This window comes from Erythrolamprus reginae, chromosome 1 (genome assembly GCF_031021105.1).
Source record: "Erythrolamprus reginae isolate rEryReg1 chromosome 1, rEryReg1.hap1, whole genome shotgun sequence".
Lineage (NCBI taxonomy): Eukaryota > Metazoa > Chordata > Lepidosauria > Squamata > Dipsadidae > Erythrolamprus > Erythrolamprus reginae.
Window position 1 is genome coordinate 331,142,745 of NC_091950.1, and position 16,743 is coordinate 331,159,487.

Sequence of the window (16,743 nt, forward strand, 5' to 3'; positions counted from 1 at the left end):
CTCTAAGGCATGGCTACAGTCCAATGCCACAGTGTTTCATTATTTTCTTTTATTGCACAATATTAAAGCTGCTTAGGCACATAACAGATCCTGATAAATTTAGTGGAATCTTTGAGGAAATTGGCAGGAAATGCCACCAGGACATACACACAGAATTAGCATAATTACAATTAATCTATTTACAATCTAGTTTGGAAGAATGAAAAATATAAATAATACCTCATTATTACCTCATAGAGTTCAAATAAAAGGTAATAAAAAACAAATTGTCTCAGAAAGTTTCAGCTAGTACGTAACCGTTGCAGTCAGATTTATTTGACAGATTACTTTGAAAACCATTTCTTTTAAAGAGTAGGACATGTATTTTTAGTGCCACCTGCAGCATGAATCTAGAAGTAAAAGATGCCACATATTAGTCTTTACCAGAAAGATTTAAAAAAGCACATTAACAATTTAATTTTCATTACAAAGTATTATGCAGAAAGGTTAGACATATATCCGATTAGTGTAGAGTTAATCTATACTACTAGAGTTAGAGGGAGACATTTCAACATTGTATTGAGAGACACTATTTAACAGAAAATATTTCCGCATTTGTTAAAGACTTGAGAGTTTACAGTGCTAGCAAAAGTTGGTTCTTTTAGAAAAGTTTATTGAAGCTTGTTTGTACTGATGAAAATTCTTAGACTGTACACTGCAGGAGCGGCAAAATCCAAAGGAACCCTAACATTTTGGAAATAAAGGTAATTGATCTAGGTGGTAAATAATATTCATATTCAATTAAGTTTTTAATTAGGCATTTACTTACTGGAACAATTCTGCTCTTTGCAATTAGCAATTTTATTTATAGTCTTTAATTTGAACTATTGTTTTGTGATGCCACATTTTTCTGTTAGGTCTTCAGCTACTTTAAAATTGCAACGCAATAGATATAGGTGCTAGACACACAGCCAATTCTACGGATATTTGAAAATATATTTAAAATGGTTCATGTCACGTCAATTATAGTGGATGTTTTCAACATGAGTCTCTGAATATACTTACTTGAAAGTTCAAATCATTGTGACCTATACTTCTAAGATTATCTTATAAGCAATTATTGTTAAATATTGAATTAGCTGTTCATCTTTGTTAGAAATGAAAATCACAAAAATACAATTAAAAACATATTAGAGCTGGAATTCTACTTGAGAACAAGTCCAATTAAATTATTTGTTGATTACATCAATGTATAATGCTCCTGACAGCAGACAAAAGACGGCTGAAAATATGTGCTGATTTATATTTAATATTTCAGCAATTTACAGTATTTATTTAGGGTAAGCTTTTTAATATAGTACAAATAGTCTTTGCCTTTATTTAGTAATGCTTCAAAGTTGTCACAGCATTGAAAAAATGACTTAAATCAGTCCTTGCATTTAAAACTATAGCAACATCTCCATGATCACATGATTAGCAACTGGCAAGTATTTAAGATGGTTGTAGTGTCCTGAAATTACACGATTACCATTTGGTTCCAACAATCAAAATCAAGGGGAAAGCATGATTCATTTAACAGCCATAGCAATTCGCTTAACAACAGTGACAAAAACGGTCAGAGAAGGTTACAAAGTCATAAAAACAATTGCCTTGCTTTGCAATGGAAATTCTGGTCCTGATTCTGGTTGTAAATCTTGGACTGCTTGTATTGTTATACCATGGACAGCAATTCCAAATAGCAGCTGGTCAAAGCACTCTAGAAAAAAATAGTTGATTTCATCCTCTGGGTACTATAATTCTTGCTCCAGCACTGATAGTGACATAAACTTTGAAGAGTTATACAATAAAGAAACAGGGATGGAAAACAACTTACTCATCTGCATTCAGTACTTCTAAGCAAAGTTTAGAAAAGATAAATGTTCTCTGCACATATTGACCACATTGCCATTTCTTTTGAATCATTGCCAAGAAAATTATTTGCTAGTATCTTTTTTCCCTTTGACTCTCACTCTTGGCTATGGAAAAGGTACAAATAAGAGCAACTAAGATGATTAAAGGCCCGGAGACTGAAACATATGAAGAACGGTTGCAGGATTTGGGCTTAGCTAGTCTAGAGAAAAGGACTGGAAGGACACGATAGCAGTATTCCAATATTTGAGAGGCTGCCACAAAGAGGGAGTTGATTTCTTTTCCAAAGCACCAGAGGACAGGACAAAAAATGATGGAAACTAATCAAGGAGAGAAGCAACCTGGGATTAAGGAGAAAGTTCTTAACAGTGAGGACTACAGTAATCCCTCACTACTTCACGGTTCATCTTTCACGGATTCGCTACTTCACAGGTTTTCAAAGGGGGCTTAAATCCATTAAAAATTTTAAATCTATTAAAAATTCATAAAATTCTTCTACAGTACTATTGTACTCTATTAAAGAAACATGTAGTTCCAGCTGAGAAATATTATAGAATGACTGTTTCATGCAAAGGGTGGGTTTTAAAAGTCTAAATAATCGTTAAATACATAAAAAAATATCTTTCCTCTACTTCACAGAAATTCGTTTTTCTTGGAACGCATCCTCAGCAAAAAACGAGGGATGACTGCATTAATGAGTGGAACAGCTTGTCTTCAGACATTGTGGGTGCTTATTGGAGGTTTTTAGGAGGAGACTCTAGTCACTTGTCTGAAATTATACGGGCTCTCCTGCTTGAGTTGGGGGCTGGACTAGATTTCCAAAGTCACGTTCAACTCTATTCTGATGGCTATAGCACGATTTCCCAGGTTCTGTTCCAAAGTACAGATTCAGCCCTGTTTCTCTCTCCCACCCCACATTCATTTTATTTTATTTATTTTTGAGAGGGGGGGGGGAGCGCTCTATGTATGTATATATATGTCTGTCTGCCTATATCTAATCTATCTACCTACCTACCAGTATCTATCTATCTAGCCACCGAGTCCGCTGGAGAAAGGCAGCCTAGAAATTCGAATAAATAAATCTACCAGTACCTATCTCTCTATCAGTGTCTATCTCTTTACCAGTTTCTATCTATCTACCAGTATCTACCTACCTACCTACCTACCTACCAGTATCTATCTCTCTATTGCTGGGGATAATTCGTTTCTTATGAGACAGATATTTGAATGACAATTCCATCTGCAGAACAAACAATTGCTGCCCACCTGCCTTCCACTGAGGACTCTATACTGCACGAGTCCAAGAGGGCTGTGAAAATATTTACTGACCCCTCATATCCTGGACATAAACTGTTTCAACTCCTACCCTCAAAACATGCTACAGAGCACTGCACACCAAGACAGCTAGACACAAGAACAGCTTTTTCCTGAACGCCATCATTCTGCTAAACAAATAATTCCCTCAATATTGTCAAACTATTTACTGAGTCTGCACTACTATTACTACTAGTTTTTTCTCATCATTCCTATCACCCATTTCCTTCCAGTTATGACTGTATGACTGTAACCTGCTTGTATCCTTAAGATTTGTATTGTGTATCTTTTTATTTTATGTACACTGAGAGCATATGCACCAAGACAAATTCCTTGTGTGTCCAATCACACTTGGCCAATAAAGAATCCTAATTCTAATTCTAATCTGAAGGAGGCCATTCAGAACAAAATTGGGTGTGTGTGTTAAATGTAACCCATCTCTTTTTTTCTAGGGAAGGAATTGTTGTTTTGCCACCCTAGGCAGAACATCAATATTCCACTTCATCCAGTCGGCGTGACCTCTCATTCCATGTGGAAAGGCTGCCTTCACTCGCGCAAATCCAAACCGAACTCCCATCAAAATTCGCCGCTTTGCAAAAAAGAACTCCCGCCTCCGCCCTTCTCTCTCCAGCCAATCGCAAAGCCGGCTTTCCCCAAGTTGCCCGCCGGCCCGCGCGCTCGAGGCGTCAAAAGAAAAAAAACGCGGCGGCTGCCCGCCACGCTTCGCGCGGGTGACGCTTCCCCACGGCTCCTATAAGAGGGGACAGGAGGCCGGTTGGTCACGTGCTTCAACGAAGCCCCTCCCCTTTCTAGGAGAAGAACGAATCTGCGAGGCTGGGCAGGTCGCGGCTTTACAGTTTAAGACGGTTGTCAGGGAGAAACAAGATGGCGGCGGCGGTGGCGACGACGGAGGAAGATACGGAGCTGAGAGACCTCCTCGTGCAGACGTTGGAGACGAGCGGGGTGCTCAACAAAATCAAGGTGAAAAGGGGGCGAAGGGCGGGGCTAAGCCTTGGGTTCGAAGGGGCGCGTGGAGGGGGAGAAAGAGACGGGGCAAAGCGCTGGAGAGAACCGGCGCGCTTTTTAAGAGCGCAGCTGCCGGTAGAGCGGGCCGCAGCGGAGGCCGAGGAGCCGTCAATCGTACCAACCCAGCTTGCCGCCACCGTTCCCGCTTTCCCAAGGCAGGCGAGCGGGGCCGCGACGCTTTGCGCCGCCCTCGATTAAAAGGCGCATGCGTCGAACTTTTTTACTAGGTGGTCGAGAGGTGGAAGGTGGTGAACGGGTTGTTAAGAAAGATGTACTGGAATAGATTATAAAGGCCTCTGAAGCCCCCAACGTTCTGTTTCCATGGTTTCCGGTCATTTGGCAGCACTTAGGCCGCTACTTCTGCTCCTGCAAATCCGCCTGACGGCCTACCATTAATAGTCGTCTCTTCAGGAGGCTTTAAAACCGTATTTTAAAGTTGGTGGCCGTAAGACTCATTCCTGTGGGTTACACGGGAAAGAGCTTCCCCTTTGTCTGCCTCTTGCCATTTTGGCTGCCCAGTTTCATTATCTGATAGGGGGTTAGTCTTGTCTATCCTGGCCCTTACATCTGGTGGACAATACTAGGCTGGTTAGAATTAGCAATAGCATTTGTTTATTTATTTATCTATTGATTGGTTGGATTTATTTGCCACCCCTCTCCAAAGATTCGGGACAGCTTACAACCTATAATAAAAGCAATAAAATACAATGGCAAATCCAATTAAGTAGATTAGAATAGAATTTTATTGGCCAAGTGTGATTGGACACACAAGGAATTTGTCTTGGTGCATATGCTCTCAGCGTACATAAAAGAAAAAGATACATTTGTCAAGAATCATGTGGTACAACACTTAACGATTGTCATAGGGGTCAATTAAGCAATGAAGAAACAATCAATATTAATAAAAATCTTAGGATACAAGCAACAAGTTACAGTTAAATTAAACTAAATAACTAGTCTAAAATCCCCAATATTTTAAAAATCATTCATACACATTCAGACTCAGCCATACATAGCATTCATGGGCAAGGGGGCCAAGATCTAATTGCTCCAGACCTGGCGACATAAGTGAGTCTTAAGACTCTTGCGGAAGGCAAGGAAGATGGGGCCAATGCGAATCTCTGGGGGGAGCTGATTCCAGAGGGCCGGGGCCCCCACAGAGAAGGCTCTTCCCCATGGCCTCTTGTCTGGTTGATGGGACTTGGAGAAGGCCAACTCTGTGGGACCTAACCGGTCGCTGAGACTCATACAGCAGAAGGCGGTCCCGCAAGTAATCTGGCCGGATGTCATGTAGGGCTTTATAGGTCATTACCAACACTTTGACTTGTGTCTGGAAACCAGTCGGCAACCAATGCAGTCAGTGGAGTGTTGGAGAAACATGGGCATATCTTGGAAGGCCCATGACTGCTTGTGCAGCTGCATTTTGCACGATTTGAATCAGCATATTGCCCCCAACAATCTGGGTCCTCATTTTACCTTCCTCGGAAGGATGGAAGGTTGGGTCAACCTTGAGCTGGTGGTGAGATTTGAAGCGCTGAACTACAACTAGCAGTTAGCTGAAGTAACCTGCAGTGCTGAACTCTAACCACTGCGGCACCCCAGCTCTTACTAGGCTCTAACCACTGCCCCACCCCTGGCTCTGTAATTTACTAATACTAGATTGGTTAGAATTATATGGGAGCTGGAGTGGCCCCCCCACACACATATTTTTGAAGCATTGGGATAAGAAAGTCTCCCTCAGGGTTCAGAGAAATATCCTACATCTCACATGTATAACCAGTTATTTTTCTAAGGAAACGAAAATAATGAACTTGATTATGCCTTTCCCCATGCTACCTCTGTTCTCACGGCAATCTTGTGTCAATTAAGCTGAAAAATAGTGACTGACAACAGGTTTATTATTTTATTATTTATTTATTAATGAAATTTGTATGCCGCCCAATCCTGAAGGACTCTGGGCGGCTTACAACAGTACAAATACTATAAGAAAGAGTTTAAAATCCTATTTATACAGTCCTATCATGTCATGCAATCTTACTGTGGCCGGAGTTATGAATGTCAATTGTTCACCGACCCCAGACCTGCTGCCAAAGCCAGGTTTTCAAGGCTTTCCAGGAAGCCAGTAGGGTGGGGGTAATATGGATCTCTGGGGGGGGGTAGTTGGTTCCAGAGAGCCGGTGTTGCCACAGAGAAGGCCCTCCCCTGTGGCTCCGCCAGCCAACATTGCTTAGTCGATGGGACTCGTAGAAGGCCAACTGTGTGGGTTCAAACTGGTTGCTGGGAGCTGTATGGCAGGAGATGGTCCTGGAGACTGGTCCCAGGTTAACTGCTACACTTTTTGTCACAGGAGATTAAAATACAGGTCTTTTCTTTTCGGTCACTATGTCCCAGCATTATGATTTTATATTCTAGGAAATGTACCACGCCTGCTAGGCAATTAAAAAAAAACCCAAAGAAGAAAATGTTCCATGAGAAGACATGTAGCTTTTGTTACAGTGTTGCATGGATACTAACATAAAGCCATCAGGAATGGAACCTGAATCCAATCTGCTTTTTTATTTTAGCTATCTTTTGTGTTCTTATATTAAAAAGGACTGGATCCTGTATCTTCTTACTCTTGGACAAATCTGCAATACCCTTTATAAAAATTGTGATAATTAGAATGGGAACATTACAAGCTGTTTGCTTGGAAAAGTAGATAAATGTTACTTTCTTTCATAAGAATCTGGTTTGAATAAATTAGATGCAAGAAGAACTAGGATCAATAAAAAGAAATATTTCTTACAGTAGTGCACATGTTTAATAATTTCATTCATGACAGTCAGTTCAAGTAAGGGCCACCTATTAATAAGATGATTTGATACATTCATGATCATGTGTAATGAGTCTTAATAGTTATACTATCATCAGAATTGCAGGCACAATGTGCTGAATAAAATTGTAAAAGACAGCCACAGAAGATATTTATCACCTTCATGAATTGCTTGCTGGCTTCCCGAATGAATCTGAATTACCACTGTGTGATATAATATTGAAATACAGTGGCTTTTGACTTTATCTAGCAAGATTCTTTCTCTGTTTCTCTTCTACATAGAAAATTACTCCTCTTTCATTATGTACCATTTCACATTTAATATGACTTACATTTGTTATATTGTAACTTTGATATAGTTTCTGTAAGTGATCCTATGTATTACATATCTCAAATATAATTCATTTCAATTTAGTTTTATTTTCATTTCATGTTCTCCTTCCCAGTCCTAAACTGACCTGTTTCTCTTGTCTTAAGTTTATTTGTGTCTGGTTGAAGAGCTTTGTCAAAACAAAATGTTTTTGACATGCCAAATCTATATTATGTCAGATCACTTCTACTCCAAAATAAATTCCATAGTGTTCTTGAGTGGAGCCTTCCAATCCGGAATGAGCACTATTTGTGCATAAGATGAACTTGTGCAAAGGCACTCTTAGTCATGGCTACCAACTGCTTTTAAAAGTATGAATTGAGAGTTTAAGGGGGGGGGGGGGTTTGTCCCCAAATTGTGCATACTTTCTGTTTGAGAAAATTGTAGTACCCTAGCCAGTACTAAAGGAGTATACCTTGAATCAGGAAACCTCAAAATCTTTAACCATTTGGTCTTGCTTGGGATGAGCTGAAGGCTGTTGTTCCCCATCCTCAACTTCACAGTCTTCAGACACTAGGTAAGAACCTTGACTGCATCACTTGATTGACCTAGGATAGGCATACAAATCTAAATAATAAATAAATAAATAAATAAATAAATAAATAAATAAATATATAACTAGACATTATTAACATATTGATGATACCTAATTTCTTAATAGACATTCTCATCCAGTGGTTTCATGTAGTTCAGTGCTGAGATTCAACAGTTTTTACTACTGGTTCAGTGGGCATGGATTGGTGGCCATGGTATATCTTGGTGGACATAGCAGGGGAAGAATACTGTAAAATCTCCATTCCCTCCCCACTCTAGGGGAAGGTTGCTGCAAAATCCATTTCCTTACGATCAGCTGGGACTCAGGAGGCAGAGAATAGATGGGGGTGGGGCCAGTCAGAAGTAGTATCTACTCAATATTTCCACTACTGATTCTCCAAAACTGTTCAAAACCTGCTAAATACAACCTCTGATGTAGATGTTAAATACAAGCATATTATGAGTAAAACTTGATGAGTATCACAATGCAGAGTCTTAGGCTGATTTCTCTTCTCCCACCAACATTGATTTGAATTTGCTCCAGGGAATAAATAATTTATTCAGCAAATGTTTCACTTCTAATCCTCGGAGTTGACCTAGAAGGATACCAGGATCAATAGTACTAACGATTTGCACGACGCACCACACATCCCAGCTCTGCCAAAGTTTATCTACAAGTGCAATCAATGCCATCTCAGTACTGTAACCCATTCTGAAACCCAACTGAGAAGTCCAGAGAATCTGTATTGTCTGAGACATTCTGGAGCTCCAAACTGACTACCTTCTCAGCACTTTCCCTAAAATGGGAGATTTTTAGATTAGACAAAGATTGTATAGTATTGTTGGATCAGGGATAATGTCTTAGGGAGGAATGGGTCACTGCCTCTTTAATTGCTGGTAGAACTATTCCATCCCTCAAGGACAGTGGTTCTGAACCTGGGGGTCAGGGCCCCTTTGGTGGTTGAATGATCGTTTCACAGGGATCACCTAAGAACATGGGAAAAGACAAATTTCCCATGGCGTTAGGAACTAAAGCTTCTATTCTGATGCCTTGGAATATATTTTTACAATCTGATCAATCAGGCGTTTACGGTGGGGTGTGTGTGTCCCTCTGACCTTCCTGCCAATCAACCATATCTGAGGGCACATGAGGTGCTGCCCTATGTCAGCTCCAGTGTGCATGTGTGCACTGGCCAGTTGTTTTTCAGTATTCTGGAGGGCAGTCCGGGGTCGTTTTTGTCCTCCCCAAGCGTCAGGAAAGTCTGAAGCCAGGGGAAGGCAAAAAACAGCCCAACCACATGTTCATTCCCAGGCCCATTGGCTCTGTTTTTCGCCATCCACAGGCTCTGGAGGCTTTCCTTAAGCCTGAGGAGGGCGAAAAATGGCCCAATGGGTCTATCAGAAGTCCAGGGTGCTGTGCATGAGGGAGGGCATTGCATTATGGGTATGGACACATGCACCCTTGTTTGTTATCTAATTTTCTTAATATTCTTAATGTACAAATACATAATCTTACACAAAACTTTCATTATAGGCAGAATTGCGGGCAGCTGTATTTTTAGCACTTGAAGAGCAAGAAAAAGTTGAGGTAAGGCACCAAAGTAATAAATGTTTAAATTAGTTGTAATGGTATACATTATCTCCCTTTGTTGACACTTTTAAGTAAAGAGTTTAACTCTAGCTATTTCTGGTCCTCAGGTAATATCCACGGAGATTCTCATCCACATCATGGTTGTCCCAAAGGTGCTTTTTCAAAAGGCAACTGGACTTCCTTTGTTTTTCTTTGGAGACATTTTGCTTCTTGGATGATAAGTAAAATATCTTCAAAGAAAAACAAAGCTCAATTTGTAACATCTAAAAAAGATAAATGATCCAGATGAACACAGAATGGTTTCCCAAAATGTCAGCAATATCAACTTAGTCTGCATTTGCTGTGGTACAATCATTGCAGAAATAAAACTTGTTCTGGTTTTATCTTTAAAGCTGTTCGGGCTGTTATAGTACCTTTCTATAGCAACTGGAATGCCTTTTTATTTCCTTCTATTCTTCAACTGGTTATTTTGCAGTACAGAAAAATCTCTTAAACTGTTTTCTTTCTTTTTTTGAGCAGAATAAAACTCCTCTGGTAAATGAAAGTTTGAAAAAGTTTTTAAGCACAAAAGATGGTAAGCTTCTTTTCTATTCATTAATGTTGCAATATGCGTTTTCACAAATAATGATCATGTGACCATGAAAGGGAGACTCTAGAGAACAGGGAAACAACCTTGACAAAATATTCAAGCAACTATTTTCTAGGCAAAAACAGCTGAAATACTTTTTTTTAAAGTCTAGAATAATTAGATAACAATTGAATAGAGCGCAGGTTCCTCTTCTAATGCACTGGAATATGAGAAGGGGAATTCTATTACAGTATAGCTAATCTCAGGTAAAGATATTTTAGCCTTTCTGCAGAATATATTTCTACATAGTGGAACTGACATCGGTTGAGTGACTGTTTATGAATGAATTACTGTTGTACTGGGCCAGCAGAATTATTTCATTTTTTAATTGCATGAGCGCAAAAAAGAAATCTAACCTTTTATGGCTCCTTAGATATATATATTTATATAAGCCTTTTTTCACTTGCCAAATAATAGACATTGAATTCAGTTGGAATTGTGATGTCATTCTCTTAAATGCAAAGATGCATCAGTTTAAGAATGTACAGGCCAATAATAAAATGTAGTTTTGCAAAGTTATTTATTTATTTAGAACATGTATATGTTCTAAACATAACTTAAGCAATAAATGACTGTGTTGCTTACAAAAATCACTCACGAAAATAAAAATGTAAAATGAAACATGAGCCTAAAACAAAACAGTTAACTGGTGACCAGAAACTAAGATTTGTTGTATCCCATGAAATGGGAAATCAGCTCATCTCAACCCATATGCCAGGGGAAAGAGCTGGGTCTCAATTTCTTTTTTAAAGTCTGCATATAGCAAGAGGTTGTTCCAGCGGTTAGATCGACTTACCTTCCCTAACAGTTTGGAAGAATGCATTTTGTGTGTGCTTTTTCACCCTCTGTGCATGCGCAGAAGGCTTTGCACATACACAGAGGGTTAAAAATGGCGACCTCTGGGCAGGTGAGCGGAGCCTCACGCTGCCGCAGCTACCAGTTCTCCAAACCACCAGCGATGGCCGCTACCAGTATGCCCAGACTGGACCAAACCGGTAGCATTTCACCCCTGGGTTGTTCCAAAGGCCAAAAGCCATCTCCAAGAAGGAACACTTCCTGGGCCTCACAAGGTAGCATTGTTTCAAAAATGGGACCCAGAGCATCATCTCATATTGAAGCTTGTAAGATGGACAGAAAGAGATAATCTGGCAGTGTGCCATGCAGGGCTTTGTAGGTAATAATTTTTGAATTAAATATTTATTACTTAATGCATCTTGGAAATACTTAGATATAGATCAGACTAGGCACCATGGTTCTTATCATGTTTCCCATCCTGACTTTTTAAAATAGATTTAATTAAAAATTAATTAGTAATATGAAGAATGATGACTTGTGGACTTCCAACTCCCAGAATGGCTGGCAGTCATAAAAGGGTCAGTGCTCCCTATGCCTGTTATAAAATTCTAGGCTCTGGCATCATATTTTTAGGAATGCCTAGGAACCCCCCTCCCCCCAATGTCCACTGGAATAATATCATGGAGTTTAAATGGATAATTATGAATGCCCATGTCTCATCATGTCAAGTATTTTGCAAATAGGCAAGCATCCCAAGGTGGTCATTTGATGAACATGCCCACATTTGTATTCTCAAAATTCCAATCCACTTCTATTCATACTATAGAACATTAATGAACTTTGAAATATTTTCCCTATATATTAAAAATCTCAAGTAACTTTTCAATGTTAAAATCTTTTGTTTCTTAATCCAAAATGTATTTGTTAGGTTAAATTATGTGTGCTAACGTTTAACAATTGTAATTAAAAGACATTTAATATGATTTCTTTAAAAGGTCGATTGGTGGCTAGTCTTGTTGCTGAATTTCTTCAGTTCTTCAATCTTGATTTTACTTTAGCTGTGTTTCAACCTGAATCAAGCACAGTAAGCATTTTTAATATTTTTTTATTTCAACATTATACAGTGATACCTTGTCTTACAAACTTAATTGGTTCCGGGACGAGGTTCTTAAGATGAAAAGTTTGTAAGACGAAACAATGTTTCCCATGGGAATCAATGGAAAAGCGATTAATGCATGCAAGCCCAAAATTCACCCCTTTTGCCAGCCGAAGCGCCCGTTTTTGCGCTGCTAGGATTCCCCTGAGGCTCCCCTCCATGGGAAACCCCAACTCTGGACTTCTGTTGCCAGCGAAGCGCCCGTTTTTGCATTGCTGGGATTCCCCTGCAGCATCAAAAAAACCCGGAAGTCCGGAGGTGGGGTTTCCCATGGAGGGGAGCCTCAGGAGAATCCCAGCGCAAAAACGGGTGCTTTGCTGGCAATGGAAGTCGCGGGGCATCCCAGCGGTGGCGGTGGGTTTGTAAGGTGAAAATAGTTTGTAAGAAGAGGCAAAAAAAATCTTAAACCCCGGGTTTGTATCTCGAAAAGTTTGTATGACGAGGCGTTTGTAAGACGAGGTATCACTGTACTCTGATATTGTTCTGGTTTAATGGAACCTGAATTCATTCTCAATGTTTCTTCACCATGGATCCCCTTTAAATATCTTTTGTGGCCACAGAATCTCAAGGCTTAACACATGATTTAAATTGTAACATTTCTTTAAACTTGACAACATTTAATAATTTTAAAAAAGCCTTTAGGTTTAGAAAACAATTTCCCTTTTCAGAATCGCAAACTTTAGTTGCTGTAGAAAGACCAACATATTTACTACGGATACCCTTTTGTCATTTGTTATTTTCTAATATGCACGACAGAATTTCAGATTCAGGGGACTGAAGGCTAAAACATATGAAGAATGGTTGTAGGAACTTGGTACGTCTAGTTTAAGAAGGACTAGAGGAGACATGATAGTAGTGTTCCAATATCTCAGGGGTTGCCTCAAAGAAGAGGGAGTCAACCTATTCTCCAAAACACCTGAGGATAGAACAAGAAGCAATGGGTGGAAACTAATCAAGGAGAGAAGCAACTTAGAGCTAAGGAGAAAATTCCTGATAGTTAGAACAATTGATGTGTGGAATGGTTGCCTCCAGAAGTTGTGAATGTTCCAACACTGGAGGTTTTTAAGAAGATGTTGGATAACAATTTGTCTAAAGTAGTTTAGGGTTTCCTGCTCAAGCAGGGCGTTGGACTAGAACAGTGTTTTTCAACCAGTGTGCCGGGGCACACTAGTGTGCTGTGAGACATGGTCAGGTGTGCCGCGAAGCTCAGAGAGAGAAAGAAAGAAAGGAAGAGAGAGAAAGAAAGCAAGATATAAAGAGAACAAGAGAGAGAGAGAAAGAAAGCAAGAGAGAGAGAGAACAAGAAAAAGAAAGCAAGAGAGAGAGAAAGAAAGCAAGAGAGAGAGAGAGAAAGACATAGAGGGAGGGAGGGAGAGAGAGAGAGAGCAAAAAAGAGAAGAAGGAAGGAAGAGAAAGAGGGATGGAGAGAGAGAGAAAGAAAGAGGGAGAAAAAGAAGGAGGGAGAGAGAAATAATGCGAAAGGGAGGAAGAGAGAGATAATTTTTTTGTCCAAACTTTTTTTAGCACCCACCCACCCACCCCGCCCTCTCAATGTGCCCCAGGGTTTTGTAAATGTAAAAAATGTGCCACGGCTCAAAAAAGGTTGAAAGTCACTGGACTAGAAGACTTCCATGGTCCCTTCCAACTCTGTTGTTATTATTATTATTAGATTTGGGATGGCTTACTTGGTTTAATATTTGAATAACAGTACTGATCTTGCTTTCATTTTCTGTACTCATTCAAAACTTAGTTTTATGCTTCTGAAGCAAGGAATAGATTTAGTTTACAAGCAACTTTATATAGGATAAAAATAGGTTTTATCCCTTGATATTGACCAAACTACTTGAATATTTGAGGGCGCAACTATATGAAACACGAAGAACCTCCAGTTCCCTTGAACATTTATATCTATACCTCTGGGTTAGTTTCCCAATTATTTCCTTCCTTAATTTTAATATTGAAATGAATTTTAATCTTAATTATGGAAGTCTCCATACATTAAAACTAAAACCTTTTATTTATATATTTATTTTACAAATTAATATTTAGCCCACTTCTGAATGGTTCTAGGTGACATAATGTGTAGTGTAATATAAAGTAAAATACAATACAATATGTATTACATACTATAACTGGAAGTTATATTACAGTAGCCATAATAAAGTCACAGCATAAATGAACATTTTTTCCAGTCTAAGCCTGTTTGCTATGTTGATATCTCTATATTAGTTCACATAATGAATTTAATTTGTAGTGTTTGGTAGACAGCTCATTTACTTAGCTTAAAATTTAAGCTGGAGAAGAACTTGGAAGGTAAAAGAGTATATTACCTGTCGTGTCTCAAATTCATTTGCATATAAAGTTGTAGAATTAAATAATAATTCTACATTTCTACCAATGAAAAATGGAGAAGTTAAAAGAAAAAGAGGTCATCTGTTGCACAGACATCTGCATATTGTAAAAAGGAATTTAGAGCTATGAATTTTGACATGAAAATGTTTTATATTTAGTTTTCTGTGAAAAATAATGAGGGAACTACTGAATTACCTTTTGGTTTAGAGTTGCATATATGTGTACGTATGTGTGTATCTGTGTTTGTGTTTTTGCAGTCAAATGGACTTGAACCCCGAGAAAGTTTAGCTCAAGACTTGGGCATTTTAGAACCTAAAGCCCCAGTAGATGGGCCCTTGCTACTGGAAGTGGTCAGAAGATGTCAGCAGAAAAAAGGCTTTTCTAACAGTGGAGACGTAAGACTGTTAACATCCTAACCATGTTAATGAATTCTTCATTTTGATGTAGGTACTTTGAAGAGCAAATTACTGTTGAAATAGTGATGTTGATTTAACATGTTTTGTAGTGTTTTCTTTGGAGAGAGTATGTCAGTACCGTTTTTGTGTGCATGTCCAAGTCAATTTTGATTCCTAGTGATTAAGCTAACAAGTTATTTTTAAGTTTTCTTGGCAACATTTTCAGAAATGGTTTGCCTTTGCCTTCTTCCTAGGACTAAGAGAGAATGACTGGCTCCAAATTGCCCATGCCAGGACTCAATTTCCTTGGTCCTGTTCACACATCTTAACCATTAGACTGTACTGGCCTTTATATCTCTACTGCTTAATTGTGTTCTAATAAAATCCTATTTTATATTGATTAGTTTTCTACATTTCTATTTAGGTAGCTCCAGTAATATCTGAAAATGTACATTCATCTCCAAAATCATCAGATGAAAGGTCTAACATAGTTTCAGTGCCAAGTAAGGTAAGCTGGAATGGTAAAAATAAAGCATATCTTTAAAAATGATATGTCTAGAATCTAATATTATACAATCTAATATTAGTCTACACATTTTTTGTAATGGGAAAATATATATTACCACAATAGCAATACCAAAAGTACATACATATAATAAAGCTAGAAGTGTGCTTTTATAGAAATAATTATGGAACTTTATATATGCATATGGGTCGGACACGATTTCGCAACTAACAACAACTATATATGCACATATAGAGGAATTGTTGGTGGATCCTTTACTGTTTTCATAAAATTGCTAACTTGTGGTTGTCAAAACTGGAGATGAGAAGAGCTTTGCGAGGCTTTTTAGCCTAGCAAATCTTCATTTAAAATTATTTGAACTACCCTGCTGTTGAAAGGTTTTGATGCCTAATAACTGGCAGCCTATGGAGATTTTCATAGCTGTAATTGAAGCTCTGCCTTCTCTTGAATACCTCCCACCCAGCTTAACTATCCTGGATGATTCTTCTAGAAAATTAAAAGTATTCTGCCTAAAGCTTTGGGTTCCGTAGGTTTCTTTTAGGGATGAAGTTGTAAAACAGCTTTGCAAGAAATTGTTTAATGGGTTTGATTTGGAAAATATTTCTAGATCAACTTGCTATTTTAAAGCAAAACAAAGTAATGTATACATTATACAATCAAATATAAGAATTGATGATAGAAAGCACCTGTTATGGCTTCCTATTAAATGTGAACCAATCCGGTATGGCTTGTTCTATAGACCATGAATAAAAATACCCTAACTTAGAATTATTTCTGATTCTCAAGTACCATATTATTGGTCTTAGCGAGAATTATTCAGTAATTTTATTGTCTCAATCCAAGTTCACTCAACAGATAGTCCTTGACTTACAACAATTCATACTGTGATTATTCAGAGTTACGATGGTACTGAAAAAAAGTGAATGATTTTCACACTTACAACCATTGCAGTATCCCCACGCTCTCATGATCAAAATTCAAATTTGCAAATATGATATTTGCATTTTTCTCACCTTTTTAAACTTCTGACAAGCAAAGTAAATGGGGAATCCAGTTTCACTTAACAGCCATGTTATTAACTTAACAAGTGCAATGATTCACTTAACAGCTGTGGCAAGAAAGGTAATAAAATGGAGCAAAATTCACTTAACAAATTTCTCATTTAGCAACAGAAGTTTTGGGCTCAATTGTGGCTGTAAGTCAAAGATTACCTATATTTCATTTTTCTCTTCCATTTAATTTTCATCTTGTTAAACCAATCTTGACTTTTTAAAATTTCCAATGCTCATGTTTAAAAACTGTTTAACTTATACAGATAAAATTCTTTTTAGGACATACATTATTTTGTACTATACAT

General features: G+C 38.4%; 1 protein-coding gene across 2 annotated transcripts in view; it reads left to right on the top strand.

The window, feature by feature from the left end:
• Nucleotides 1-3,881: 3,881 nt before the first annotated feature.
• CEP43 (centrosomal protein 43) overlaps nucleotides 3,882-16,743 on the top strand; it is a 31,284-nt gene continuing 18,422 nt past the window's right edge. Inside the window, exons 1-6 of one of the 2 annotated variants that reach the window (XM_070733854.1) lie at nucleotides 3,882-4,182; nucleotides 9,478-9,531; nucleotides 10,054-10,108; nucleotides 11,953-12,041; nucleotides 14,723-14,860; nucleotides 15,285-15,368. In XM_070733854.1, the coding sequence (XP_070589955.1) occupies nucleotides 4,087-4,182; nucleotides 9,478-9,531; nucleotides 10,054-10,108; nucleotides 11,953-12,041; nucleotides 14,723-14,860; nucleotides 15,285-15,368 (516 nt within the window). In that variant the 5' untranslated portion in view covers nucleotides 3,882-4,086. The remainder of the gene's footprint in view (nucleotides 4,183-9,477; nucleotides 9,532-10,053; nucleotides 10,109-11,952; nucleotides 12,042-14,722; nucleotides 14,861-15,284; nucleotides 15,369-16,743) is intronic. The other variant, XM_070733853.1, reaches the window with a different exon arrangement.